This window comes from Engystomops pustulosus, chromosome 3, assembly GCF_040894005.1.
Source record: "Engystomops pustulosus chromosome 3, aEngPut4.maternal, whole genome shotgun sequence".
Taxonomy (NCBI): Eukaryota; Metazoa; Chordata; class Amphibia; order Anura; family Leptodactylidae; genus Engystomops; species Engystomops pustulosus.
In genome coordinates, this window is record NC_092413.1 from 47163340 (window position 1) to 47190674 (window position 27335).

Below are 27335 nucleotides of genomic sequence, written 5' to 3' on the forward strand. Positions count from 1 at the left end.
TAGGAAACTTTCCCATAATCTAACCTAAGTTAGGGACTTGGCTGCAGAGTCTAAACTAATGATCGCAAGAAGACAATTCTGAAGACTGGTATAAGAAGCCTGCATGAAGTTTTTATGTTGTAAAGATGACCAAGACCGTATAAAATATAGATATTGCAATTATTTTGCAGTCCTCTAATTTAATCTCTTTGTCAGAGATTTGACTCAATTCTTGATTCTCCTCTGGAAATTTTTCATTGTAGTCTTTGGTGTAGTTTAGCAGGTCCTCTTTCTTTATTGGCTCCTCTGCTGACTGTGCGGAGTATATTTGTGGAATGATGGGCTTCCCCTCTTTTTCTGTACTTTCTTTAAGCCAAGTAATATAGCTGGCCGTCCTGGCGAATAACATGGATGTCCCGCAATCGGTCTTTTCAGCTGCCGCTATTCCGACCACTGCCCAAGCTTTGTTTCTTACACACTGGCACATCAGGGCATCTCCACTGCTTACCTGTCAAGAATTATAAATTGTTGGTAACCCTTGCTGAGGGGAGGAGATTTTGGCATGGATTTTCAAAAAGCGCTGGAAAATCTGTATCAAATTCCACCTTGTGAACTTATGCAAATATGTTTACTAGGATGGAATAGGGAAGCATTGCCTCTTGGCATGGGGCCTTACTAGAAGAGGCAGGGCCCCATATCAGTCTGCTAAATAGGGGCCCCCTTAAAAAAAAGTTTACATAATTGTATACACACATGTGATTTACAATCACACACATTTAAATACTTATATACATACACATACAGCATATACACGTACAAAGTAAACATGCATAGAGTATATATACACCACATATGCATAGACCGTATAAACATCACATCATATAAACACATACAGCAAATGCATACAATGCCATATACAGACCTACAGCATATACACTCCCAATACACATCGAACACCCCAGATGCCAGGGACCCCTGACAATGTGGGCCCCATAGCAACTGCTATCTCTAATAGACCTGTAGTTATGCCCCTCCTCTTGGCTTCCTTGTAAGGCAACCCCCTTGACATCAAGCATGACTTTCAGAAAGCCTAATGACATGATGCGGAACTAAAGCCAAACCAGTATCTATTCCAGAAGAAACAAACTTCCACAATATAGATGTGTGGGGACTGCAATTAGGGCCTTCCATATATAAGACATAGTACTTTAGGCCATATTATTCCTGTTGTTCACAAGCAACTTTGCTCTGAAAAACTGGATTAACGTGCAACTGGACTGAAACTAGATCTAGTAAATCCCAGGCTCACATGGAAGGAAGGAGTTTGTCAGAACAATCTTACTCATGGGTAATGGGCTTTAGAGTTTTTATCACCAAGTAGCCAATCCATTTAATCCCTCTCTGATTCTTACCGTACAATTTTCTGCATTTCTTGTTGAGGCGCAAATTACTTTCGTCATGTTAAGGTCACAAGGCTGCAAAGGATTAATCTGGATTTTCTTTAACACATTTGATGTATTCTCAGGTTTATCTGAAAAGAGAGGTGGTTCTTTTAGTTGGAAAATTGTGGTATATTTTCATCAGTTTTGGGGCCTGCCCTTTTCCGAGGTCATACCCTTTTCTAGTACTAGCCATTAAAGTGTCTAAACACTGTCATAAATGTAGTGTAAGAAAGGCCTTCCTCTATACTAATACGCTAAACTGCCTGAACAGGGAGATATGATCCTGTGATAAAATGAAACCATTCTGGGATGTGTTCAGGTCTTTCCACAACATAACAGGTACCCACATCACCGGCACTTCTGAAATGGGATTTGGTGGGATTGGAGCTCAGACCAGAGCTTACTTAGGTAGTGCCTGATTGCAGCCAGATTGGTGATACTGAGTAAGATGGCGCAACCCTGCCTCCCCCCCCCCCCCACCAGCAGGAGGTGCTCCAAAACTTTTGCAAGGAGGAACTAATGGCATATGTCCACAGTTCTTCAGAGAGGTTTCTCAAAGTTTTCATTGCAGGATACTCAGGGCTTCCAAGACCTTTTGGAGGAGAGGTAGGTCTTCCCTATTAATTTCCTGTCGTAAAGTCTCTTTTCTGTCTTTTCTATGCTTTACTGATACCTTCCCCCTTCTTAGTCTAGATCTTCTCCTTGCCCTAAACTGTCCCATTTGTTGGTCTGTTGTGCATCTATCACCCCACCTTTTCTTTCGGTCCCTACTCTGTGTGTATCTATCTTTGCTCAACCATCCGCATAGCCATGGAACTCTACGTGAGATGACCTTGCTCTCATTGTAATTGGAAAGGTCAGATGTCAGTTACCATCTGAGACTACTGTGAGCTTCATTTGACCCTTCTCATATGGAGAGAGTGGATTCATAACTACCAATGCTCATAACACTGCCATTCTGCATGTGGCTATGCTTCATTGTTCTGTACATTGTAATGTATTACGCCTGATTGATACATTGCAATATCGATTCAAATGTTTTAGTACTGTGAACATTGGGCATAAAGACAATGCAGCTGTACACTAACCATATCTCATCCCAAAATAAATTCTAGGATGTAGGGGTTTCTTACTAGCTTAGGTTCTGCACAACCTTCTATCTGATTATAGACAAGCAATTAAAATTGATGCAAAGGGAGTCAAGCTGGGGACCACGGTCCTACTTTTTCATGACTAGTGAATAGTGTAGTAAGCCTGTAATAGAATTACAGGCTGAAGCTATAAATAATATACTCCACCTTGTGTTGTTTCTTTCATTGTTGTTACCCAACAGTTGACCAGGTGGTTTACATCGAGCAGTTCGTCACTGGGGTAGCATGCTGGCAGGACCATGTCATTAAACGCAATAGGCTCAGACGTCTCCAATAACGCAAGAGGAAAGTCTGCTGATACTTCGTTGTCCCCTCCATGTCGTATCAACTTCCTTATTGGATAAACCTTTCCCTGAAAGTCTAGATTCAACTCTCCAGCTTTCATAACTATGGTAGTTGTCCTTGAATCAGAAATTAAAATAAAGTTATACAAGTGAAAAAAATGTAAATAAAATTTTTTGCAAAAACTATACCAAACCTTTGACTTCTATGTCAATAAAAACAGTATTACTTTTTGGGAAGCCTTGAAAAGAATTGTCAGATATGCAAAAAATTAGAAATCAAAGCAACCTTGGAGTGAATTATAGTATATGGATAGTTATGGCACACAATTTCATATAAACACATACAATCAAATACACTAGCTAATCAATATAAGCAACGTTGAACATAGCCTAAAATCTATGTATAATGCCAATAACTGTATTTATCTGTAGATTGCATCAGAAAGTCTATATCAGTCTTTTTAAAGCTTAATGGGAACCTGTCACCAGGAATGTCATTTTTAGCTGGTGACAGGTTCCAATAGCCTCTGCTGTGCTGATTTTAAAAATGCCTTTGTCAGCATTCTGAATCATTTCAGTACTTTATATAAGTTTTATTCACATTACCTGACGACTGCCAGAAGCATCTGGTGAGTCCTGGGTAAGGACAGGTGCAGCTTGTGTGTGCTTGTTTCAGTCTTCTCTCCTCCAAACTCAAGCAGCTCCACAATCCTCTCCACTTCCTGTCATGTGCATTAAGAGGGCAAGAGAGAGGGGGGGATGGTGCGTAGTAGAGGAAGAATTAGTGATGGGAATTTCAGATCTTCTCAGTGAGCTAGCTCATTACGCTCCGCTCACTAAGAAGAGCTGGCTCTTCTGGTTCCTGAACGGCTCCCCATTAAATATATAATAGAGAGCCTGAGGCTTGTCAGTCACCCCTGATTGTATTAGGTTAAAGGGGGCGTGGTGAGCCAGTTGAGGGCGGGGTTAAGTGAGTCTTCGGCTCACTGACGGGAGCTGACTCCTGTCGTTCACGAACAAGAGCAGCTCTTGGAGCTGGCCCGTTCGCGAATGACAAATCACTAGGAAGAATACATGAAAAGACACAGGCTGCAGCTGCCCCTTCCCTCTGGGACTCACCACATGCTGCTGACAGGGAGCCAGGTCATGTATATTAAACTAATATAAACTACTGAAATGATTCAGAATGCTGACAGACTAATGGACCCTGTCACCAGCTAAAAGTAACATTCCTGGTGACAGGTTTTCTTTAACTTCACAAACTATAATTGAAGAGTTTCATCAGATCCAATGAGTCTCACAAATGTCTGTATGTAATAACAATTTTGAAATATAATTTCCTACAATACAAGATTGCTGTGTTTCTCTTTTAGTTTATTTTCGAAATAATTAAAAAAAGAGAAAAAATGGGCATTACCAGTCACCATGTCAATTGGGTATGCCCTTATTGTGTCCGGACTGTCCTCTGATTTTAGTTGTAGGGGGAGATATATTAAGATAAATTTAGTAGATGCTGCTATTATCTGAACATAAGAATATGCATAGAAGCTTTGGACCACATTCATTATGTGCTTCTCGTGCAGCATCCAGCATTAGTCTTTTTACATTGAATTTGGCATCTGTTCCAGGCTGTCTACAGCTTTTTATTATAAATGAATTAATCATTCCTTTATTTATATAGCGCTCACATGTTAGGCAGCGCTGCACAGAGCTTGCCAAATCGGTCCCCAATGGGGCTCACAATCTAATCAACCTACCTGTATGTTTTGGAGTGTGGGAGGAAACCGGAGTACCCGGAGTAAACCCACGCAAACACAGAGAGAATGTACAAACTGTTTGCAGATGTTAACCCTGGGACTTGAACCCAGGTCTCCAGCACTGCAAGGCTGTAATGCTAACCACTAAGCCACAGTGCAAGTTCTTTTCAAGAAAGGATGATGAGACTGCATCACCCACTAAAGGGCTTTTGTTCTTCCAATAGAAGAATTTACGAAATATCCAATTTTTAAGGTTGCAGCAGAGCTTGCCATAGGGTTTACATTTTGATACAATATACTTACGTTTCTGTAAAACACTGGGCAGAGCTCAAAATCCAATATTCACCTATGATGGTGCCTAAGCAAAGGCGGCCAGAATCTGGTTTCAGAAAGACCTGCCAAGGGAATTCTCCACTTGATGCCTCATTTTCCATCGCATTATGGGATGTAGTCTTCCGTACTCCACAATCTATTGCCATGCAAGTACATTCACAAATTATTATTCATGCTAATGTTTTGAGATGGTCAGAATACATAGGCAAATGAATGACACAGGGAAATTGATGAAGATCCCTACCCTCTAGGCAAATAGTCACAAATGTTTGAACAAAACTGTTTTAGACTATTATTGCCACTTTTCTGAAGGCCGGGCAGAGTCCAAGGGGTAAGACCTTCATGGCCTAGCAAATTTAGTTTAATTTCATTTAAAAAATGGCTTGTTACTGCACTAGGCGTTAAACGCTGCAACTAGAATAAAAGCACCATGCTAACAGGAATGCACCAGCCATAAAGCGAGTTGAGCTTCTTGCCTCAGGCAGCACCGCCTGCAGCAAGATGAGGATCAGCATCAGAGTCACCTTTTACAAAGCAAAACTTGACACTGAAAAAAAGCGTTTCTTCACACCAGATGTCAACGTGGGTGTGCGCGACACTGCATGGAGAACCCACATACCAAAAAAATGAAGGGATATATTATTATTAGATGGGGTGTAGGGGGAGCCGTTCTATCACTTGCCTCAGGCAGCAGAGAATTTAGATTCACCCCTGCTTGTTACTATTGTACTATTTCATTATATTAAACTAAACATTGATTCTGTACATCAAAATTTTTTGGAAACAGATTTTGCACAAAGGCAGTCGGCAATGCTATATTTTATACAGTTGTATTTCCCTATACGTTTCAAATTTCTTTTGATATGTTTCAAAAGTCCATTGTGTTTAAGTATATCAATTATGTACATGTTATGAAAATATAAAATAATTCAAAGCAATTGGACATTTCCGTCCACACTTACCTTCATGTGTCTTCCCTAGAAGTGTCAGTATTAATAATAGTAAAAAGAAAAACCTTCCCATTTTGGCAGAAATCAGCTTAATCTTAATTCATTTGGGTTCTGTAAACAAAAATTACACAATAACCATTCAGAATACATGTAAAAAATTTTAATTAGTTATCATTTATACCACCATAACGTCTGCATAACATATGGTGCTCCCCATCACAGCGCGATAGTTCACATTCAAGTCTGGATTATGGGGAGGACATAAGAAGCTACCCAGGGACTAACACGGCACATCTTCTTCAGGTTCCCAGCAGACAGACATGGAAGTTTCTTCAACTTAATGAAATTAATGTAATAGGTGTCTTCTTTTGTCCCCTCTGTTAAGATAGCAGGCGACCCAGTAGTGGTTTGGACTGCTAAAATAGCTGAGGCTTCATGTACACACTACCTAACACGCTGATTTGGTAAACCGGATTCTTAGCTAACTATATCCAGGATACAGTTGTACCTATCTTACCGCCATAAATAGCTGCATTATTAGATCTTTGTGGAAATACCCCTTTAACGATCAATAAATGTACTAGGGTCCCCCCTCTCCCTTACCATACATGCCTTTGTTATGAAGCATCTTTTCACAGTGATTTAAGGCAATAAGTAATTCAGTGTTGCTCTGAATGTGTCTTTAGATCCCGGCACTGTTGAGTACTTCTGGTCAACATAATATCTGGGGATTGATTTGCCTGAAACCTTTGCTTTTCATTACCTTGCCACAGGCACTGGCATAGTCTCAAAAGATGGAGAAAGAAAGACATCCTACAACTGAGATAGATTAACGTACTGAAGCAGATCACTTTTGCACGTCTCTTGAACCTTTTTCAAACTATCCTGACTTTCATTTGTTAGTCCTTTTTCTAATCCATATCAATTACCCTTGGGAAATATGGTTGGTCCTCACAGGTAGTGCTCCCGGACTGTCATTTCTATCATATGGCGTAAAACTCAAGTAACTGTAGACCACGCAGGGGAAGTAGACGGAAGGAAGCTAGAGATGAGAGATTCCTAGTCCTTCCGTCCCCTCTCCGAACATATCTTATCTGTGTTCCTGACTATACTGTAGAAGATTTTACAGTTATATACATATTATGATGCAATTTGCAGACATAATTTAAAGGGCAAGCAGCTGGCGGAGGGGGCCTTAATATGAGGATGAGCTGGGGGGCACAATGTGAGGGGGAACTAAGGGGGAATTTATACAGTGTGGGGGGTGATTCAAAGGGTGTGGTTTAGGGGGGAGGAATTTTTCATTCTTGCCACTACAACAGTTGTGAAGTATGATAACACCACTTCATTGTAGTGTGTGTGTACTGTACTCTACACTGTACAAATAGGGACAATCAGACAGACACTCTAGTATCGAGATTGGAACAGACTAATGACAGACTCCTAGAACACTTAATACAGTGATATTGACACTTCTACACTATGTTTCAACCGTTCCCCATAATCTAAAAACATTCTCTGAATATAAACTGTATATAAATCGGGAATTTGTCTTCTGACGAATAAATCACTAACCCGCAAAAACGGCAGCATGTAACAGTGCCAAAAACCAATCATCCAACCAACATCACACGCTAAACGCGAACACAACATACAGTACTCCTACCTGCGTTGCTTGATGTTAGAACAGATTTCCATGGAATTCCATATGGAATCATAAACAGGTGGTGATTCTAGGGGGCTTTATGATATCAAAACTTCTGCTGCTTGTGAACACTTTACAAAATAGCTTATACAATATTGCACTGCATCACATCTATATAAATGTCACGGGCTTCAAGCAATAGTAGAATACTTAAAGGAAACCTAGCACTTTCAAATTGTACTTCTAAGCATCACATACCGTGCACCAGTTCAGGGTGAGCTGGTGCCGGAGCATATCTTCATTATTTCCATAAAGCGCTGTAATGCTTTTAAACACTTTTTTAATCTTTATATTCGAAGCAGCTTCGGCACACGGTCGCACGCCTCAATAGGAAGTGCCTGAGAGCCGGTGAGCTTCCATATGCTCCGGCAGCAGCTCACCCTGCACGGTGTGTGATGCTTAGAAGTACAATTTGAAAGTGGTAGGTTTCCTTTAAAATAGCACATGTGGCATATAAAATTACAACTGTGTTCACACTGGAGGAGTTTTTCCCACTCACAGATGTGTTTAGAGCTAAACGCTTGCAATTGGGAACAAGCGTTTTTCTGGAACACAATCCAAAACACAAGTTGCATCGCTAACCATTGTGTTTACCTCTGAACACATCTGCAATTGGAAGTAGTCCCATCCCTACTGCATTTATAAAAACAATTAGAACATGTTCACACGCCACCTTTGTAGATTAGTTATCAGTAAAGAAAAAAACCTTTTGTCAGTAGACACATTTGTCTTGCACCAATCACTTGTTACTACAGTTTCAAAATTTTATTATTGTTGTATGTAAATTTGATCCATAATGGGACACAGTATAAGGGCATATAGAAGTCGTATGCTTGGATTCACTGAGTGTGTGGCTAGGGCAGTCTTTCATCTTATCATTTCCATTGCGTCCCCCATGACGGCCCCACTTGGAGGATGACCCCTTGACCTCTGTAGGGACAGGAAGCAGAGAAGTTAAATACCCCACCCCCGGCATCCATACTCCAGTGTCTTCCTGTCCCTACACAGGGCAGGTTGTAGAGAAGATCTCTCCTCTGATCCTTCCATCCAAGAGGGACAGTGAGAGGGGAGCATGTGTGGCGCGGGGATCCTCCTCTTACCCCTCCGGTCCAGGACAGCGATCGGTGCATACGACCCTTCCCTTGTCGGCATGTTGGGGCCGGTAGTTCCGGCTCTGTCCGCGACCCCGTGAGGTTAACGACACCCGGACTTCAACAAAATGGCGGCGGCGTGCCTGACAGGGCCGCCAGTGACAACTTCCGGTGGCGCACCGGAAGTGAGGTAATCTGTCGCACGGTCCGGAAACAGGCGCGTGGAGCGGTAAGATTTAAAGCTGGCGGGGACGCACAATGATCTGAGGTCTAATGCTCCTGTATTCCGGCGCACCATATCCTCCACTGCGTGGGCGCCGCCATCTTTTCGAGGATCGCCGCTCCCCGTGACGTCATCGGGGAGCGGCGATCCGTCGCCATGGTAACCTCGGGTCTCGCGAAGACCCGAGGCTACTTTTGGTTAACCCATGCATTACAATGTGCTATCAGCACATTGTAATGTATGAGGAGTAAAATCCCCATATACTGCCATACTGTAGTATGGCAGTATATGATAGGATCGTGCAGACCCCCTAGGGTTAAAGTACCCTAGGGAGTCTGAAAAGTACTAAAAATAAAAAAAAGTTAAAAAAAAAAAAATTATAATAAAAAACCCTAAAAACTCAAATCACCCCCCTTTCCCTAGAACTGATATAAATATAAATAAACAGTAAAAATCATAAACACATTAGGTATCGCCGCGTCCGAAAATGCCCGATCTATCAAAATATGATAACGGTTTTTCACTGCGTTTAATCCCGTAACGGAAAATCGCGCCCAAATTCGAAAATGGCACTTTTTTTGTCATTTAAAAAAATTAAAAAATTCTATAAAAAGTGATCACAAGGTCGTACAGTCCTAAAATTGATAACATTGTAAACGTCATCAAAATCCGCAAAAAATGACACCACCCACAGCTCAGTACACCAAAGTATAAAAAAGTTATTAGCGCCAGAAGATGGCAAAATCCCCAAAAAAATTTTTGTACAGGAGGTTTTAATTTTTTTAAATGTATGAAAACATTATAAAACCTATACAACTTTGGTATCCCTGTAATCGTACCGACCCAAAGAATAAAGTAGACATGTCATTTGGGGCGCACAGTGAAATCCGTAAGATCCAAGCCCACAAGAAGGCGGCACAAATGCGTTTTTTTACCAATTTCACTGCATTTGGAATTTTTTTCCCGCTTCCTAGTACACGGCATGGAATATTCAATACCATCTCTATGAAGTGCAATTTGTTACGCAGAAAATAAGCCGTCACACAGCTCTGTACATGGAAAAATAAAAAAGTTATGGATTTTTGATCATGGGGAGTAAAAAATGAAAATGAAAAAACAAAAAAGGGCCAGGTCCTGAAAGGGTTAAGGTATTTTCATTTGTAAACTCGGCCTGAGACATTTAATATGCAATGACTCAGTATTATATATGGGCTGTATATTTTTCAGGCACCACCCTATTGGGCCAAAATTTTGCCTTACCTCACGATCTTGTGTGTCCAAGGCAAGTATGAACAGCAGTCCAATATATATATATATATATATATATATATATATATATATATATATATATATATATATATATATATATATATATGACGTTTATTTGAAATATGCTAATATATATATGTGTACACATAGGTGCCGTTTTTTACCATTGGCAACGTGGAATCTTGTACTATGGATGCTGTGTCTATAGATCCCCCGCCTATAGCTCCTGTGAGTGGTTTCGGGGTATCTAAGTGTTACTGTGGGTCATATCCTTACATACACAAATTTCTTTATGCCTAAAGATTTAGTATTACTATTCTTAGATAGTAACACTGTTCTCCTTCTCTGTTGGTAGGAACCGAAAGAGAAGGAGAAGCATAGAGAATCTAAGGATCCACCTCCCAAAGATGCGGGGAAAAGAAAAATTACCTCCCGTCGACGCAACATGTGCTTTTACAAATTGTCTATCGATTATAAAAAAGCAGTTTGCAAGGACTGTATTGATAGCCTCTTGAAAGAGGAAAAGTCATCCTTTATGGACGAAATGAGGACTTTTATAAAAGGGGAGGTTCAGTGTTCGTTAGCTTCATCTCTAGCTAACCTAATACCTCAGGAACCTGTACAAAAAAGACAGAGAGTTGAATATCAATCAGAGTCCGATATAGAATCACTAGAGGGTTCGGTCAAGGACTCCTTAGATTTAGATTCAATTCCATCTACATCAGCAGTAAAAATGGAATCCAAATACCTGTTTATGTCCAAGGATTTAGATCCTCTATGAAAAGCCATGAGAGACACCCTAAAGATTGAAGAGGTTGAAGAACCAACATCTATTCAGGATGAGCTTTTTGGGATCCTTAAGGCTAAAAAGAGACGCGTCTTTCCGATCAATAAAACCCTGAAGGATCTAATCCTTGAGGAATGGAGAGAACCAGAAAATAGAATTTCTATATCAAGAGAGTTTAAGAGTCGTCTATCCTTTGGGGAAGAAGAATCAAAGATCTGGAATTCCTTTCCTAAGGTAGATGTCCAGGTCACAAAAATTGCAAAGAAGACCGATCTTCCCTTTGATGACTCTATTCAGCTCAAAGATCCCATGGACCGCAAAGCAGACAGCCTGCTGAAAAAGACATGGGATTCGTCTATGTGGAATCTTAAATCGAACATCGCCACTACGTCAGTCTCTCGTACCCTTTTTTACTGGCTATCTGAGCTAGAAAATCACATCAAGGATGGAACACCGAGAGAAATTCTCTTAGAAACAATTCCTGTACTTAAATCAGCAGCAGCCTTTGTTGCGGACGCCTCAGCGGAAGGTGTAAGGTTTAGCGCCAAAGAAGGAGCACTTTCCAATTCGGCAAGGAGAACACTGTGGCTAAGACAGTGGACAGGAGACTTCAGGTCAAAATCTAAACTGTGTGGCCTTCCATTCCAAGGGGAATACCTATTTGGACAGGAATTGGATACCATTCTTGAAAAGGCAGCCGATAGGAAGAAGGGCTTTCCGGAGGCAAAAACAACTCAGAAGAAGCAGCCCTTTCGGGACCAAAAAGAAAAGAGATTTCCCTATAGAGGGAAAGGAAAGCAGGGGAAATGGAGCTACCCAAAGGGGGGTAGAGGAAGGGGGTTCCTCCTTAGTTCCAGCAACACCACCCCATCATTTAGGAAATGACGCCAGAGTGGGGGGAAGACTCCTGAAATTTCACCAACATTGGATAAAAATTACACAGAATCCATGGATTTTATCGATGTTGGAAGATGGATACAGGCTGGAAATTACATCTCTTCCTCCCCAAAGATTCTTCCTCACCAGACAACCGTCTCCAGAGCTTGCTCTTCAGTTATGGTCGGAAATTCAGAAGTTATTGAATCTGGATGTCATCATTCCGGTTCCAGAATCAGAAATATGGGAAGGTCACTATTCCCCATTATTCCTAATAAAAAAAACCAACGGGACATTCAGGATGATATGCAACCTGAAAGACCTGAATCAATACATCCTATACAGGAAATTCAAAATGGAGACTGTGAACTCGGCGATCACCCAGATTCCCCCAGAGGCCTTCATGTGCACAATCGACTTGCAGGATGCCTATTATCACGTACCAATACATCTAGCATCCCAAAAATTTCTCAAGGTTGCGGTCCTCAACCCAGAAGGCATCATAAGTCATTTCCAGTACAAGGCACTTCCCTTCGGAATATCCTCAGCTCCCAGGACATTCTCGAAGATTATCATCGAAATAGTTGCCTTCTTAAGAACAAAAAGGATAATCATAATCCCATATCTGGACGATCTACTAATCGTGGCAAGATCCGAACAAGAGCTAATACATCACAGAGATTTCACAATTACCACCCTCAAACAGTTGGGTTGGATCATAAATTGGGAAAAATCAAATCTGAATCCCAGCAGGGTTATTACGTTCCTGGGGATTTCTCTAAATTCATCACTCCAGATGTCCTTCCTTCCTCAGGGAAAAGTATCAAAACTTTGTCAAGAAGTAGAATTATTTCAGAACAGAGTCAACTGTTCCATAAGAGATGTGATGAAGTTATTAGGCCAACTGACGGCATGTATCCAAGCAGTACAGTGGAGTCAGTTTCATACCCGCAGATTACAAAGTTGGCTCCTATCAGTATGGGACAAAGATCCGACTCATCTAGATTGGAAGATAGAGATCCCTGCAGAGGTCAAAGAAGCCTTAGCCTGGTGGACACATCAAGAGAACCTACAAAAAGGGATAGCCTGGCACCCATGGCCCTTGTGGTCACTCCAGACAGATGCAAGCCGGTCTGGATGGGGGGCAAATTTCGAAGGATCCCTTCTTCAAGGGAAATGGCCTCTATCCATACAAAAACGTTCTTCCAATTACCGGGAGTTGAGAGCAGTGTGGGAAGCCATGAAAGTCAGCGGAGATTTAATGAAATCCCATCATTTAAGAATATACTCAGACAATGTCACCACAGTGGCATATCTACGCCACCAGGGGGGCACAAAGAATTTGGATCTTCTTCTTCTATCAGAAAAGATCTTCAGTTGGTCAGAACAGAACATATTATCCCTATCTGCAGTCCATCTGAAAGGAGAAGAAAACACGGTAGCAGACTACCTAAGCAGGAAGACCATCAACCAGAACGAATGGTGCCTGAACAACGAGATCTTCAAACATCTAACCCTAAAATGGGGTGTTCCAAAAATAGATCTATTCGCAACCCGCACAAATGCGAAGACAAAGTTTTTCTTCTCGCTAGACAATTCAACACCTATGAGCCAACTAGATGCGTTCAGACATCCCTGGAAGGCGGCACTGATGTATGCCTTCCCACCAATACCAGTAATCTCCAGAGTGATTCAGAAGATCCAAAGAGAGAAGGCAAAAGTAATCCTCGTAGTGCCCTACTGGCCAAAGAAGGTATGGTTTCCATCACTCAGGAGGCTATCTCTGGAAGAGCCTATTCACCTCCCTCCTCGTGCGGACCTACTATTCCAGGGACCACTTCTGCATCCAAATCCCCAGGCTCTCCAATTATCAGCATGGATCCTGAAAGGGAATTGCTAAAAACCAAGGGCTTGTCCCACAAGGTCATCTCCACCTTAAAGGCGAGTCGGAAACCTGTCACTCAGGCTATTTACTTCCGCATATGGAATAAGTTTGTAACATTCTGTGGACCTGAGATTCCTAACCAGAACTCTCCCAATATTTCCCAGGTATTGGATTTCCTCCAAGCAGGGTTTGACAAGGGCCTGAAGACCAGCTCTTTGAAGGTCCAGATATCTGCGTTGAGTGCCTTCTTCGATAGTCCTCTAGCGGATCACCAATGGGTAAGGAGATTTATAAGAGCTACTTCCCGACTAAAACCTACCGTAAGAATAGCTGTCCCAAGTTGGGACTTATCTGTTGTCTTAAATTATCTTACCGGTCCTCCATTTGAGCCATTAGACTCAAAAAATATTAAAGAATTGACGCTCAAATTAACCTTTCTCATTGCCATAACATCAGCCAGGCGTCTAGGAGAAATCCAGGCATTATCTATCAAAGAACCATACCTGAAAGTATCTGAAGATAGAATAACATTAATGCTTGATAAAAATTTTATTCCCAAGGTATCCTCTAGCTTCCATCTAAGCCAGGAGATTATCTTACCTACATTCTGTCGAAATCCGAAAACTCCGAAGGAAGAAGAATGGCACTCTCTTGATGTCAGAAGGATTCTTCTCTTCTACCTAGAAACAACAAGGCAATGGCGAAGGGACTCAAATATCCTTCTACAGTTTAGCGGGAAAAACAAAGGCACGAGAGCTTCAAAATCCACTATAGCGAGATGGATCAAAACTGTCATTAAAAATGCTTATGTAGCTCAAAATATGTCTATACCTGAAACTATTAGAGCTCATTCCACACGGGCCATGGCAACCTCATGGGCCGAAAAAAGGGGAGCTTCCATTAATGAAATTTGTAGGGCAGCAACATGGTCTAGTCAAATGACGTTTGTAAAACACTATAGGTTAGACCTACAGAGTACAAAAGAACTAGCATTTGGCAGAAAAGTACTTCAAGCTGTTGTCCCTCCCTGAAAAAAATTAATCTGTTATGTCTCCAAGTGGGGCCGTCATGGGGGACGCAATGGAAAATGGGAATTATTCTCACCGTTAATTCGGTTTCCATTAGTCCACCATGACGGCCCATATATATTCCCACCCATGGATATTATACTGTACTTTATGGAAAAATTGTGTGTGATTTAACATACAATAAAAGAGTTGCATCCGCTGCCGGTGTAGTTATTTGGTAGTCACTGGAGTATGGATGCCGGGGGTGGGGTATTTAACTTCTCTGCTTCCTGTCCCTACAGAGGTCAAGGGGTCATCCTCCAAGTGGGGCCGTCATGGTGGACTAATGGAAACCGAATTAACGGTGAGAATAATTCCCATTTTATGTATTTGGAGACCTCAGTTCACAAACTCAAGCCACATTGATTCCACTTAAAACTATTTCTGTTATGATAAGCCTTGGCTTTGATACAAAAGACTGTTCTAGAACTCTTCAGGATATGCAATCAATATCAGATGAGCAGAGGTCTACACTGTGTCCCTTACACATCACAGGCCAGTGACATCATGCCCACTACACACATGCCCGCTACATCTATCACACAAAGCCACTATACAATGTAGAGCGCTGTGCTTAGAAAGGAATAAAGAGGTCCAAGCATTCAACCGAGCAGTGTGATCCGTGGGGCTGCCTGAAGCCACTTCATTTATCTTTAGCGTTCCCTTTAACCACAGCCTGTTGTTGGCCATGATGTCTAAGCACTTCTTACATTTTTACTCAGCATAGAAATATGAGGGGGTGTGTTTTGCCGGTGGATTTCTCAATGCCACCATTTTGGTGAACATAGAATGTATGAACTTTTATTAAGACCGTAATTGGATTACATTTCTATAGGGGCTGGAATTGTTTTTCTGCAGGACAAGTTTTTTTTTTATTCTACAAACTTAGGCCAGGCTGCAATACCCACATATGATAACTTATTCTTAATTTGTCCCATATGAGGACTTAAACATAGAGGCTATTGTGCGCCAGTTGTTAAATGTCCAGAGCACAATGCGCCTGATATACTAAGAGTCTCTGGCCTCCTGGTATTTCGGACACCCGGTGAAGTCTACACCAGTTGCCTGCAGAAATTGTCACTTGCCTCCACACTTTTACCCTTTGTAGCTGCTTTGACCACACCATTTGCTCTCCCACCTGTCTCCCGGTAGCATAGCACTAGGCCAGGGTCCCAGGTAGGAGAAGACTTTTGATTCCAGTGGAGCCTTAATTTTTTCTTACAGCCATATGTGCCTTTAAAAATGAATTGACCAAAATGGCTGAAGTTTTGTATTGAACTTGAGTCAACATTAGAAGAAATCATTTTTTACCTTTACTTTTATTCTTTAGAAATTTTAAACAATTTATGAAATCCTATTACATTGCAGGTAAAAACTAACAAAGGACAAAAGTGCATAGAGGAAAGCATCATAGGAAAGATGAACACCATTCCTTTAGACAGGAAGAGCACAGCTCAGCTTGTCGAGAATTCGCCCCACAGGAGTCCTTCAGCCATTCTTTAAAGAGGTCATCTGCATCTTTTTTCAGGATAAGAAATTGTCCCAGAAGCAAATAAGCCTTAAAAAAAAAAAAAAAAAAGTTTTCTTTTATTTTCCCAGCAAGTCAAGCATCACAGTACATCTACTCTCACACTTATATATAAGCCCATGAATGAAAGTTTTCAAATTTTAATCCCCTAGTGATGTTTACACAATAAAGATTATTTTTAGCCCCTTACAATTTTACTCAGTTTTATGGCGATTTTAGCTCCGATCACTCAGTGATGGTCAGTGTAATATTCTAGCGTGTGGGAGGGGCCTCTCTAAACACAACATGATTTGTCAATGCTGTGTTCTCACAATGTACTTAGATTATCAGGGTACAGGGTTTATCTACACTTCTGGACAGTATAATAGTATATGACACATAGAAAAAAAATGAGATGGATCAGAGTCATGAGATGCATATAAGTCGCAGTGACACACTCAGCTGTGCTGCCTCACCTAATCAATAAAACTCAGTAAGCTCTGCTACGTCCCCCTCAGATCTGGTTTGTAGATCTGCTGCTGCAGTCTCCTATATGATGCTGCTGAACCAAGAAATGCCTGTGTATGTAGTGTAAGCTTAAGGCTACATTCACACGATGTATGCCCACCGTACCGTAGTACGGCGGGCATACATCGGCGCTGCGGAGAGGAGCAGGGGATGAGCTCTGCTCACCCCCATCCCTCTCCATAGGAAGATACAGCGCCGTATCACAGGAAAAGATAGGACATATCCTATCTTTTCCCGGGCTATGGAGCGGTATGGTGCCGCACCGTACCGCTCCCGTACAGGGCCGTGAGCCCATAGAAGTGTATGGGGGACGTATATCGGCCATATATACATCGGCCGTATATACATTCCCCATACATGTGTGTGAATGTAGCCTTAGAGAAGCTGCAGGAACCATAGTCAGGAGTTTACAGTCGGATGCAGGGAAAACTAAATTGTAAACACCAGGACTAATAGAGACAGGTTATAATTATATCTTTGAAATGCTGCATTTTATTTTTTCATAACATTGCATTAGAGGATGTGTTATTTGTTATCTTGAGTATATTTAAGAATATTGTCTTCATGGGAATGCTCCTCTAAGGGGCATGCAGTTTGATCATACAAAGGTTGAAACTGTTAGGTAGCAGCCCTTTATTTTCCAGGATTGTAGCAGATTTCTACATTGATCAGAGCACAGCCCCTCCTCCTGCTATACGTTACAGCCGAAGCAGCTTCTGTTTAAATACTAAAGTAGTAACTAAGAAAGGGCTGCACCATGTTCTGTGAAGAGATCTCAAACACCAGTGCACTTTAAATTCAGCTACAAACCTGGAATAAAAAAAATCATTTTCACATTCCTGCTGCTACTAACATAAATATTGGTATGGTTAAACAAATCTCAAAGATCACTACCCAACGCTGTCTACAGCTTTACACATGGTTAAAACGGATAACCGATTATCATGGGAGGAGAGGATCTCTCTCAAAAATCATATGTTAGTCTTGAAATCCACTGAACTGTCAGATCATTGCAATTTAAAATAATCTACATATTCCAATAAACAGACAGATATCTACAAAATCTTTGCACAACTGCAGTTTTTGCTTTCACACACATTAGACAGCCGTCAGTCACATGCTAGTTTAGCTGTCAGCTCCCATACCAGTATGCCACATTACCTCTCGACTGGCAGGAGATGGGAGGCAATACGATGCAACAAAGAAGACAATGCCATTTTATTGAAACTGTTTTTATTTAGGGGCAAATTGACATGGCCCCAAAAAAAAGAGGACACAAGTTTTCTGGAGTAAACAAGACAAAAGGAGGTGAAAAAGGAGAATTATTCTCACCGTTAATTCGGTTTCCATTAGTCCACCATGACGGCCCCAACTGGAGGATGGCCCTTGACCTCTGTAGGGACAGGAAGCAGAGAGGTTAAAAGCCCCTCCCCTACACCCACACTCCAGTGGCTACCAAATAACTACACCGGCTGTGGATGCAACCCATTTATTGTATGTTATAGTCACACACAGATACAACAGGTTAAATAATAAAGACTAAGACTACTCTGTCTTATAAAAATAAAAGGGGACGGGAAAAATATAAGGGCCGTCGGACTAGTGGAAAGCGAATTAATGGTGAGAATAATTCTCCTTTTCCATGGCGTCCCCCATGACGGCCCCAACTGGAGATGTACCAGATTACCAGTACCTTAGGGTGGGACAACTGCCTGCAAGACTTTCCTACCGAAGGCCTGATCCCTGGCACTTTGGATATCTAATCTGTAGTGTCTAGCGAATGTCAACTGGCTAGACCAGGTAGCTGCTTTACAGATATCGATTAGAGAGGCCCCACGTTTTTCAGCCCATGAGGCTGCCACCCCCCTGGTTGAGTGGGCCCTGACAGTCCCAGGAATGTCCATATTTTCGGCATCATATGCCTCTTTGATGGCAGTCCGGATCCAACGGGCAATAGATGCTTTGGAAGCTTTCTTCCCCTTATTCTTCCCTGTATACTGCAGGAGGATGTTGTCGTCCTTTCTCCAAGGCTTAGAGATGTCCAGGTAGTGGAGAAGACATCTCCTCACGTCCAGAGTATGCCAAGCTGACTCCTTACTGTTCTTAGGGTTCTGGCAAAAAGAAGGTAACACAATTTCCTGATTGCGATGAAAACTGGAAGACACTTTGGGAGCGAAGGTCTTATCTAGAGTTAGAATTACTCTATCTTCCAGAACTCTAAGGTAAGGTTCTCTAAGAGAGAGAGCCTGGATTTCTCCTAACCGTCTAGCTGAGGTTATGGCTATAAGGAAAGTCAGCTTGAGGGTTAGGCTTCTAAGGTCCGTAGTCTCTAAGGGCTCAAATGGAGGACCTGTCAGGTGATTCAACACCAGAGACAAATCCCAGTTTGGGATATTTTGTTTTAAGTGAGGTCTCAATCTGGAGGTAGCTTTTACGAACCTCTGGATCCACTTGTGCTCCGCCAAGGAAGTATCAAAGAAGGCACTAAGGGCTGATACCTGGACCTTGAGTGTACTCGTCTTCAGCCCTTTATCAAACCCAGCTTGCAGGAAATCCAGTATCTGCGAGATGTTGGGAGACAACTGGTTAGGAGGGACTGAGCCACAAAAGGACACGAATTTCTTCCATATTCTGGAGTAAATTCTGTGGGTGACCACCTTACGACTAGCCTTCATCGTGGAGATAACCTTGTCGGATAGCCCCTGGGCTGTCAGTATCTTCCTTTCAGGATCCATGCAGCGAGCTGGAGAGCCTGCGGATTGGGATGGAGGACTGGACCCTGGAACAGGAGGTCTGGACGGGGTGGTAATAGGAATGGATCCGCCATTGCCATCTTTTTTAGCCAAGGAAACCAGTTCCTTTTTGACCACCAAGGCGCTATGAGTATAACCTCCGCCTGGTCTTCCCTGATCTTTTGTATGACCCGGGAGATAAGAGGTATCGGAGGAAAGGCATACAGTAACAGCCCCCCCCAGGACTGGCTGAATGCGTCCCTTTGGTTGAAGGGAACTGTAGGTTCCAGGGAAAAGAAACGCGGGAGCTTCGCGTTCTTGCTGGAGGCAAACAGGTCTACTGACGGATGTCCCCACCTCCTTGTTAACTGAAGGAAGACATCTTCGTGAAGACACCACTCGTTTTGATCTATCTTCCTCCGACTGAGGAAGTCTGCTGCCTGATTTTCTTCCCCCTTGAGGTGGATGGAGGAGAGGGATTGAAGGTTGTCTTCTGCCCAGGTGAAGATTTTGTTTGAGAGTGCCAGGAGACTCGGATTTTTGGTTCCCCCTTGGTGACGTAGGTAGGCTACCGTAGTGACGTTGTCCGAAAAAATTCTGACATGCTTTCCTCTCAGCATTTGTGTGCTGGACCTCAGGGTTTCCAGAACAGCTCTTAACTCCCGATGATTTGAGGAACGGGTTTTCACTGAATCCGGCCACAGGCCTTGGACAGGATGACCTGCGACAATCGCTCCCCAACCTGACTGACTTGCGTCCGTCTGTATAGTTGTCACTGGCCAAGGATGCCAGGGTACTCCTTTTCCCAGGTTTGCTGGATCTGTCCACCAGTCTATGGACCGTAAGACAGAGGGGAATCTCCACCTTTTGGTTTAGGTGACGAGGATCTTTGTCCCAAGAGGACAGCACCCAGTTCTGTAGTGTCCTTGCATGACTTTGGCTCCATTGCACGCACTGGATGCATGCAGTCATGAGCCCAAGGATCCTCATTGCTTCTCTTATGGAGCAGCTCTTCTTTTTCTTGAACGTGTTTAGCTGGAGAATTAAATTCTCTCTCTTTGCTGGTGGGAGAAAAGACATCTGTCATGTGGAGTCTATTAGAACTCCCAGGAATACCACGTTCATGCTCGGTTCTAGGTTGGATTTTTCTGTATTGATGATCCAGCCTAGCCGCTGAAGAGTCTTCATGGTGATATCCCTGTGAAGAATCAGCTCCTGACTTGAGGCACTTACTACCAGAAGGTCGTCTAGATACGGAATGATGGATATTCCTTCTTTTCTCAGAAACGCTACCACCTCGACCATAATCTTTGAAAAGGTTCCCGGTGCAGAAGATATCCCGAAGGGAAGGGCTTTGTATTGAAAGTGAGCTTCCTCGCCTTCTGGCGACAGGACTGCGAACCTGAGAAACTTCTGCGAGTTGGGGTATATTGGGACGTGGTAGTAGGCGTCCTTCAGGTCTATTGTACACATGAACGCCTGACGATGGATTAGCGCTGAAGCGGAAGAGACAGTCTCCATCTTGAATTTTCTGTATAGAACGAACCTGTTTAGCCCTTTCAGGTTGCAGATCATCCTGGACTTCCCGTTCGGTTTCTTTATGAGGAACAGTGGAGAGTAATGTCCTCTTCTCTGATGTTCCTGGGGTACAGGGATAATCACATCCAGTTCTAACAACTTCTGCACTTCTGTCCAGAGTTGGAGCGACAGGTCCCGAAAGGGTTGTCTGGTAAGGACGAAACTTGTGGGAGGAAGAGCGGTCAATTCTATCTTGTAGCCGTCCTGGAGGATGGACAGAATCCAGGGGTTTGATGTTATCCGGCTCCATTGCTGATGAAAATTCAACAGTCTTCCTCCCACCTTGGCGTCATTGTTTCCTGAAACTCGTAGCGGAGTTACTGGGGTTGAGCAGAAACCCCCTGCCTCTTCCACCTTTAGGGTAGCTCCACCTTCCTTGTTTACCCTTGCCCCTAAAGGATGGTCTCCTCTCTTTGGGGTCACGAAAGGAAGGTTTCTTCAGACTGGTCCTGGATTCTGGGAAGCCCTTTTTCTTATCCGCCGCCCTCTCCAGGATGGTGTCTAATTCGGGCCCAAACACATACTCGCCCTCGAACGGGATGCCGCACAATTTAGACTTCGACCTGAAGTCTCCGCTCCACTGGCGCAACCAGAGAGATCTTCTTACGGAGTTGGAAAGAGCCCCTTCTTTAGCACTAATCCTCACTCCCTCTGCCGAGGCGTCAGCAATGAAAGCTGTGGCTGCTTTCAGGGTCGGGAAGGTATTAAGTAACAGCTCCCTTGGGGTTCCATCCCTTACATGCTTTTCCAACTCCATTACCCAGTGGAATAGTGTGCGAGCTACGGACGTTGTAGCAATGTTGGATTTAAGGTTCAGCATGGAACATTCCCAGCTCTTTTTTAATAGGCTGTCTGCCTTTCTATCCAGCGGATCTTTCAACTGGGTAGCATCCTCAAAAGGCAAATCGGTCTTCTTGGTCATTTTAGTGACCTGGATGTCCATCTTAGGAGCCGAGTTCCATAGCTTGGCTTCTCCTTCATCAAAAGAAAGACGATTTCTGAATTCTTTTGAGAGAGAAATTTTGTTTTCCGGATCCCTCCATTCTTCCAGAATCAGATCCCTGAGAGTATTATTGACCGGGAACACGCGCCGTTTTTTGGCTTTGAGCAGACCAAAGAGTTCATCCTGAATGGACTGCGTCTCCTCTACCTCCTCTATCTTCAGGGTATCTCGCACCGCTTTTAAGAGGGGTTCCAGGTCTTCAGAAGCCAGCAGATATCTCGATTCCATCCTGTTTGCAGAGGTGGAAGGGAACGTATCAGGCTCCAAAGAATCCTTGACCGTAGCACCAGAGTCTGAAGCGGGGTCAGAAGATGAATCCACTATTTTCTGGCGCTTTTGAGGTGGTTCCTGGGGGGCAAAGGCAGCCAAGGATGAAGACACAGATGATCTGACTTCCTCCTGGATAAAGCTGCGCATCTCATCCATGAATGAGGTCTTTTCTTCACGAATCAAATTATCCAGGCATTTTTTGCACACAGGTTTTTTATATGCACTAGGTAACTTTTCAAAGCACATGTTGCACTTTTTATGAGGAGTTTTCTTCCTCTCAGAGGAGGATTGCTCCTTAGCACGGCCTTTTTCCTTTTCCTTGGGATCCTATCAAGGAAAGGAGAGCCCGGATAAGGAACTGCTATAAACGGGACGTGCGGGTGACCCACCACCCTATCCCTTTAACCCCTACTCACAGGAGGTGGGGATATGAGGTCCAGACCTGAGGCCTCTAAATTGCAGGGTTCCATGCTCCTAGAGGAACTACAGTAACCAGCCAGCCTAGAATGTAATAACAACAATTGAAGGCTTGTAAATCAGCACTGCAATGGTTAAAGGGTAGGATTTTACCTGGTACCGGTAAGCCAGGAGAGATCCACCAGGGTCTATAAGGTAAACGTGGCCCATATCAGAATACAGTGCAATAAAATATAGTATGTGCCAGCATAATATACAGTTATACATATCAGGGTGTTTGAAGCCAAAGACCTGACCTGAAAAAACGCCAAAGGGAACCTTTAACTCGTAAGCCGCAGTTTAGAGGTGTGCTCCGGAATGAAGATTAGACCTCAGATCAACGTAATTACCACGCTAGAGCAATTTAAACTTACCGCCCCGCGATCCTGTTTCCGGGTTGCGCGGCTTTGACGTCACTTCCGGTTTCGTCACTCCACCGGAAGTTGACGACGGGGTCGACCGGAAGTGCGCGGGAGCGCCAGAATCACATGTTCCGGGTGTCGTAAGCTCCAGGAGCTGCGGGCAGAGCCGGAAGGAAAAACACAGATCCACGCAGGCAGAGGAAAGGGCCGCAACCCGATCGAGGCCCGGAGCTGTGCTGGGTAAGGGATAGGTCCCGCGCCATGGTGTCCCCCCTCACTGTCCCAACTAGTGGGAAGCGAGGAGAGAAACTTCTCTCTACTCCCTGCCCTGTGTAGGGACAGGAAGCCACTGGAGTGTGGGTGTAGGGGAGGGGCTTTTAACCTCTCTGCTTCCTGTCCCTACAGAGGTCAAGGGCCATCCTCCAGTTGGGGCCGTCATGGGGGACGCCATGGAAAATACAACTACACAGCCTAGTGGCAGCATGTACGCACGTATTTAGTTGTGAAAAACCCGAGCCACGTTATATAGCAGCATTAGAAACTGGGATTTAAAAAAAAAAAAAAAAAAAAAACTGTAGATGTAGGGGTTTTAATCCCCACACCGCTCAATGCGAAAAATAAATGATCATGTCACTTTTCTTTTGCGTTCTTGTGTCTTTTTCCCCTTTTTACGTTGTAGTCCAAGGGCGTGGGGATATTACCACATCATAACTACTCCCCCTCCTTGACACTTATTGGTAACTGTTCCTACTGTAGGTGATAAAACAGGGACACCATAGGGGATCATCACACTATTGCCAATATTTTTAGACCTGTTTTTGTGTAAATCATAATTTTATAATTTATAATTAATAATAAAAGTTAATTTATAATATGCACTAATAAAAGGTTACATTTCTGTGATATAATGGGCAACATTTTCAGCTTGGGGGGGGGGGGGAGACATGGTCTTCATTACTTTTTACAAATTATATTAACTTTGTTGCTACTGTATTGCGCTGCAACAAAATCTGTAATGTGTGCAGATACGTGAACTGCGCACTGGTTGACTATCCAACACTTGTGATACATCTCCCCCTATATTACCTTATCAAAGCCTTGTTCTTCTAATTTGCAACCAAGAACCTCTCCAATACCGGCCAAGGCTGTAATGGGCTTATCGCCCATGGGCTCAGAGACAAAGTCTCGATGCTTCTGTGACGTGTGAGACATCTTTACTGTAAAAGTGACAATAAGCGTAAGTTTTACAAAAGCCAAAACCTGACGTTATCATAATATGACAATTTATCAGTGAACGGACAAATCCTCCCTCCTCTGGCGCTACATATGCAAACAAAATGAGACATAACACAGCAATCATACAAGTCATAAAACAACAGGAACAAGGGCTCTATTCGCAAAAGCTTACAATCCATTTGCTCATTTACCACTGTCCACTATATAATCGCTGCAGTTAGTTGGGTAAAGTTTTTTGTTGTGTTTTTAATTTATGAGACTTCAATAGAAACACCAATGCGATCGGGCCGCGGCCCACCCCGGTGGGTGCGGCGTTGTCTGCGTTTAGGGTGATGGCAAACGTGGCGTTTTGAACGTGTTTTTGGGCTGTTTTTAAGCAGTCCGTCAAAAAACACATGCGTTTTTGACCAGTTTGCATTAAGATAATTGGTCAAACCTGTCCAAAACTGATGCGTTTTTTAACGGACTGCTTAATAACGGCCCAAAAAAACGTGTTCAAAACGCCACACGTGCCATCACCCTTGCAGACGGAGCCACTTATTAGCTAAACCACCTGGATGCCGCAGTTCTCAGTCACTGCTTTAGGTGCGCTCACACGTGGCGTTTTCATTGCGTTTTGAAACACATTTTAAAAACAGCGGAGAGGGGATTTGCCCAAATGCTTTGCATTTATATTAAGTAATGTTAACACAATGTGTTTACATTCTGTTAACATGTAAACACAATGCAATCAGGCAAATCTTCACTACACTGTTAAACTGTTTCGGGGTTTGCAGTCACATCTTGGATATTTAAAGGGGTTATCCGGGTTTAAAAAAATTTTTATGTCCGGGCTGGGGAGGGCTATTTAAACATAATAAACATGTACTTACCTCCTCCGGTGCTGCCGATGTCCCGCGCCGCGGCCGGTCTTCTCCGTGCGCCGGTTTCATTACACCGGCGCACAGGGAGCTTCCGGCCGGCCGGAAGCTCCCATGCGCACCATCTCTCAGCACTTACAACGCTGAGAGATAGGGACGCATGGGAGGAGCCGTCCACATTGCGGACCGGAAGCTCCCTGTGTGCGGCTTCCGTGCCCCTGTTTGTTTACAGGGGCACGGATCGAAGTGACCGCGGCGCGGGACATCAGCAGCACCGGAGGAGGTAAGTCCATGTTTATTATGTTTAACTAGCCCTCCCCAGCCCGGCCATAAAAAAAAAATTTAAACCCGGATAACCCCTTTAACAGTTTGCCGGAAAACAAACCTGCAACTAACACCTGAGCCCCATGATCCACACCCTTGTAGGGGGACCCAGCCATACTATAACACAGGGCCACATTACTATAATCAACCACAGAGATGCTCTTTAGGGCCACAGTAACATGAAGAAACCCTCAGATATTACTGTAGGGATATAATAACCAGACATGATATTAGGTGAGGCCTGGTGGGGTCCTTCGCCCGGTGTGACTATATGGAGGATATAGCAGCACGCATGTATAGCATGTGCTGCATAGGACATTCACCGCCATTCTCCTCCACAGCACATTAGTAATATCCATTCACTGCAGTAACACACACTCTCCAGCAGGGGGCGGTGTAATACACGATATGAGAAAATGCCGCAGGGAATTGAAGCTACGTGTCATACCCAGTATAGCTGCAGAGCACCGGGCGCAGAAGGAGAAGGCTCTGCCCTGACACCGGCAGACACCGCGCCCCGGGGGATGTGTACCGGGTGATTACTACAGACACCGCCGGCTCCTCTACGCCCCGCCTCCTTTCGCTGCTATTTGTACGCCGTCACGTGACTCCATGAAAGCAGTAACCAATGAGAAGCGATCTTCAGGCCTGCGCGGGAAATCCGCCTCGTCGCTCTTCTTCACACACGCAGTGTAGTCATATGGTGTTGTGTGGTGATTTTGGCCATGTAGCAGCCTGTAGCCGGGAAACGTGAAAACAAACCCAAAATTTGTGATGACAGTACAATCCAACTTTTATTAAAGGACATCAGTATATCAGATATACTGATGATGGACACCAATAATGTACTTACTCATTGCATTAGCTTCTTTTTATAGTATTTTTAATATCTCCTAAAAAAGTATTTTTTAGCATATTTTATGAAAAGAGTTTTATGAGCTAATAAGTCGGAGGCGCTCGGGTGTAGGTCACCTAAGTGGCCCCTGGGTCCAGGGGCTAATTTATGCGCGCCCCTACAATTCTTAATACAGCCGGGTCCCACCTTGGTAGATGCCCTTTAAAAACCTGGAAGGTAGTGTTGTAATATGTGGGCTGCCAAATTATTATGTTTAACCATAGAATATCTATCTTATAAATCATAGAATACCGAATTTTCTGCATAAAACGCGCCTTAGACTCGGGTTAAAGGCTGCCCCTAATTTTGGCATCAAAGCTATCAGATGGCTTCGGATCCTCAATAAAAGTATCAGCGCGCATGCGCAAGATTTTCAGGCTGTTAGCTGATGTCACCGGCAGTCTGAACTATCAGAAGGCGGGACCCGGCTGTATTTGGAATAGTAGTAGGGGCGTGCATAAATTATTAGCGCCCGGTGGCATTTACAAAACTGGTCATGAAGCGCATTTTTGGAGGCCTCTTTCCGGGTGTTTTTACACTTTCCGTTTTTCAGATGCAGGTTTGGATATCCAAACCAGGAGTGTAGTGCAAATAAGAGGAGGAGTAGCACCTCTCAATATGTTCTCACCCATTAGATCCACACCGGCTTTTAGCTTTGAAAACTGCATCTGAAAAACTGAAGGTGTGAATGTACCCTTACAGCCACTGCACATGTAAAGTATTATGTGGTAAATATCGCGTAAGGCTACATGCAAACAGGAAATAGTTTTAAGCCACGGATCTGA

The 27335-nt window shown here is 43.4% G+C and overlaps 4 protein-coding genes across 5 annotated transcripts; 1 reads left to right on the top strand and 3 right to left on the bottom strand.

Annotated features, from left to right (window-relative positions):
• Positions 1-91: 91 nt before the first annotated feature.
• LOC140121296 (inactive serine protease 54-like) lies at positions 92-7657 on the bottom strand. Of its 2 annotated transcripts, none has more exons than XM_072140688.1 (6): positions 7563-7657; positions 5909-6007; positions 4917-5082; positions 2720-2973; positions 1392-1510; positions 92-487 (listed from the first exon to the last, which is right to left on the bottom strand). In XM_072140688.1, the coding sequence occupies exons 2-6, from the start codon at positions 5967-5969 to the stop codon at positions 113-115; spliced, it is 975 nt and encodes a 324-aa protein (XP_071996789.1). In that variant the 5' UTR covers positions 5970-6007; positions 7563-7657; the 3' UTR covers positions 92-112. The 2 variants fall into 2 exon arrangements, with proteins under 2 accessions (XP_071996789.1, XP_071996788.1); XM_072140687.1 differs by lacking the exon at positions 7563-7657 and adding an exon at positions 7472-7556.
• A 3672-nt stretch (positions 7658-11329) lies between these two features.
• LOC140121298 (uncharacterized) lies at positions 11330-14885 on the top strand. The gene is made up of 2 exons (XM_072140690.1): positions 11330-14010; positions 14293-14885. The coding sequence occupies exons 1-2, from the start codon at positions 11920-11922 to the stop codon at positions 14761-14763; spliced, it is 2562 nt and encodes an 853-aa protein (XP_071996791.1). The 5' UTR covers positions 11330-11919; the 3' UTR covers positions 14764-14885.
• Positions 14886-16099: 1214 nt separating this feature from the next.
• LOC140121299 (barrier-to-autointegration factor-like protein) lies at positions 16100-26263 on the bottom strand. The gene is made up of 3 exons (XM_072140691.1): positions 26104-26263; positions 24322-24452; positions 16100-16357 (listed from the first exon to the last, which is right to left on the bottom strand). Exons 2-3 carry the CDS (start codon positions 24445-24447, stop codon positions 16208-16210), a joined length of 276 nt encoding a protein of 91 aa, XP_071996792.1. The 5' UTR covers positions 24448-24452; positions 26104-26263; the 3' UTR covers positions 16100-16207.
• LOC140121297 (uncharacterized) lies at positions 20876-23660 on the bottom strand. Its single transcript, XM_072140689.1, has 2 exons — positions 22988-23660; positions 20876-22918 (listed from the first exon to the last, which is right to left on the bottom strand). Exon 2 carries the CDS (start codon positions 22661-22663, stop codon positions 21434-21436), a length of 1230 nt encoding a protein of 409 aa, XP_071996790.1. The 5' UTR covers positions 22664-22918; positions 22988-23660; the 3' UTR covers positions 20876-21433.
• Positions 26264-27335: the final 1072 nt, after the last annotated feature.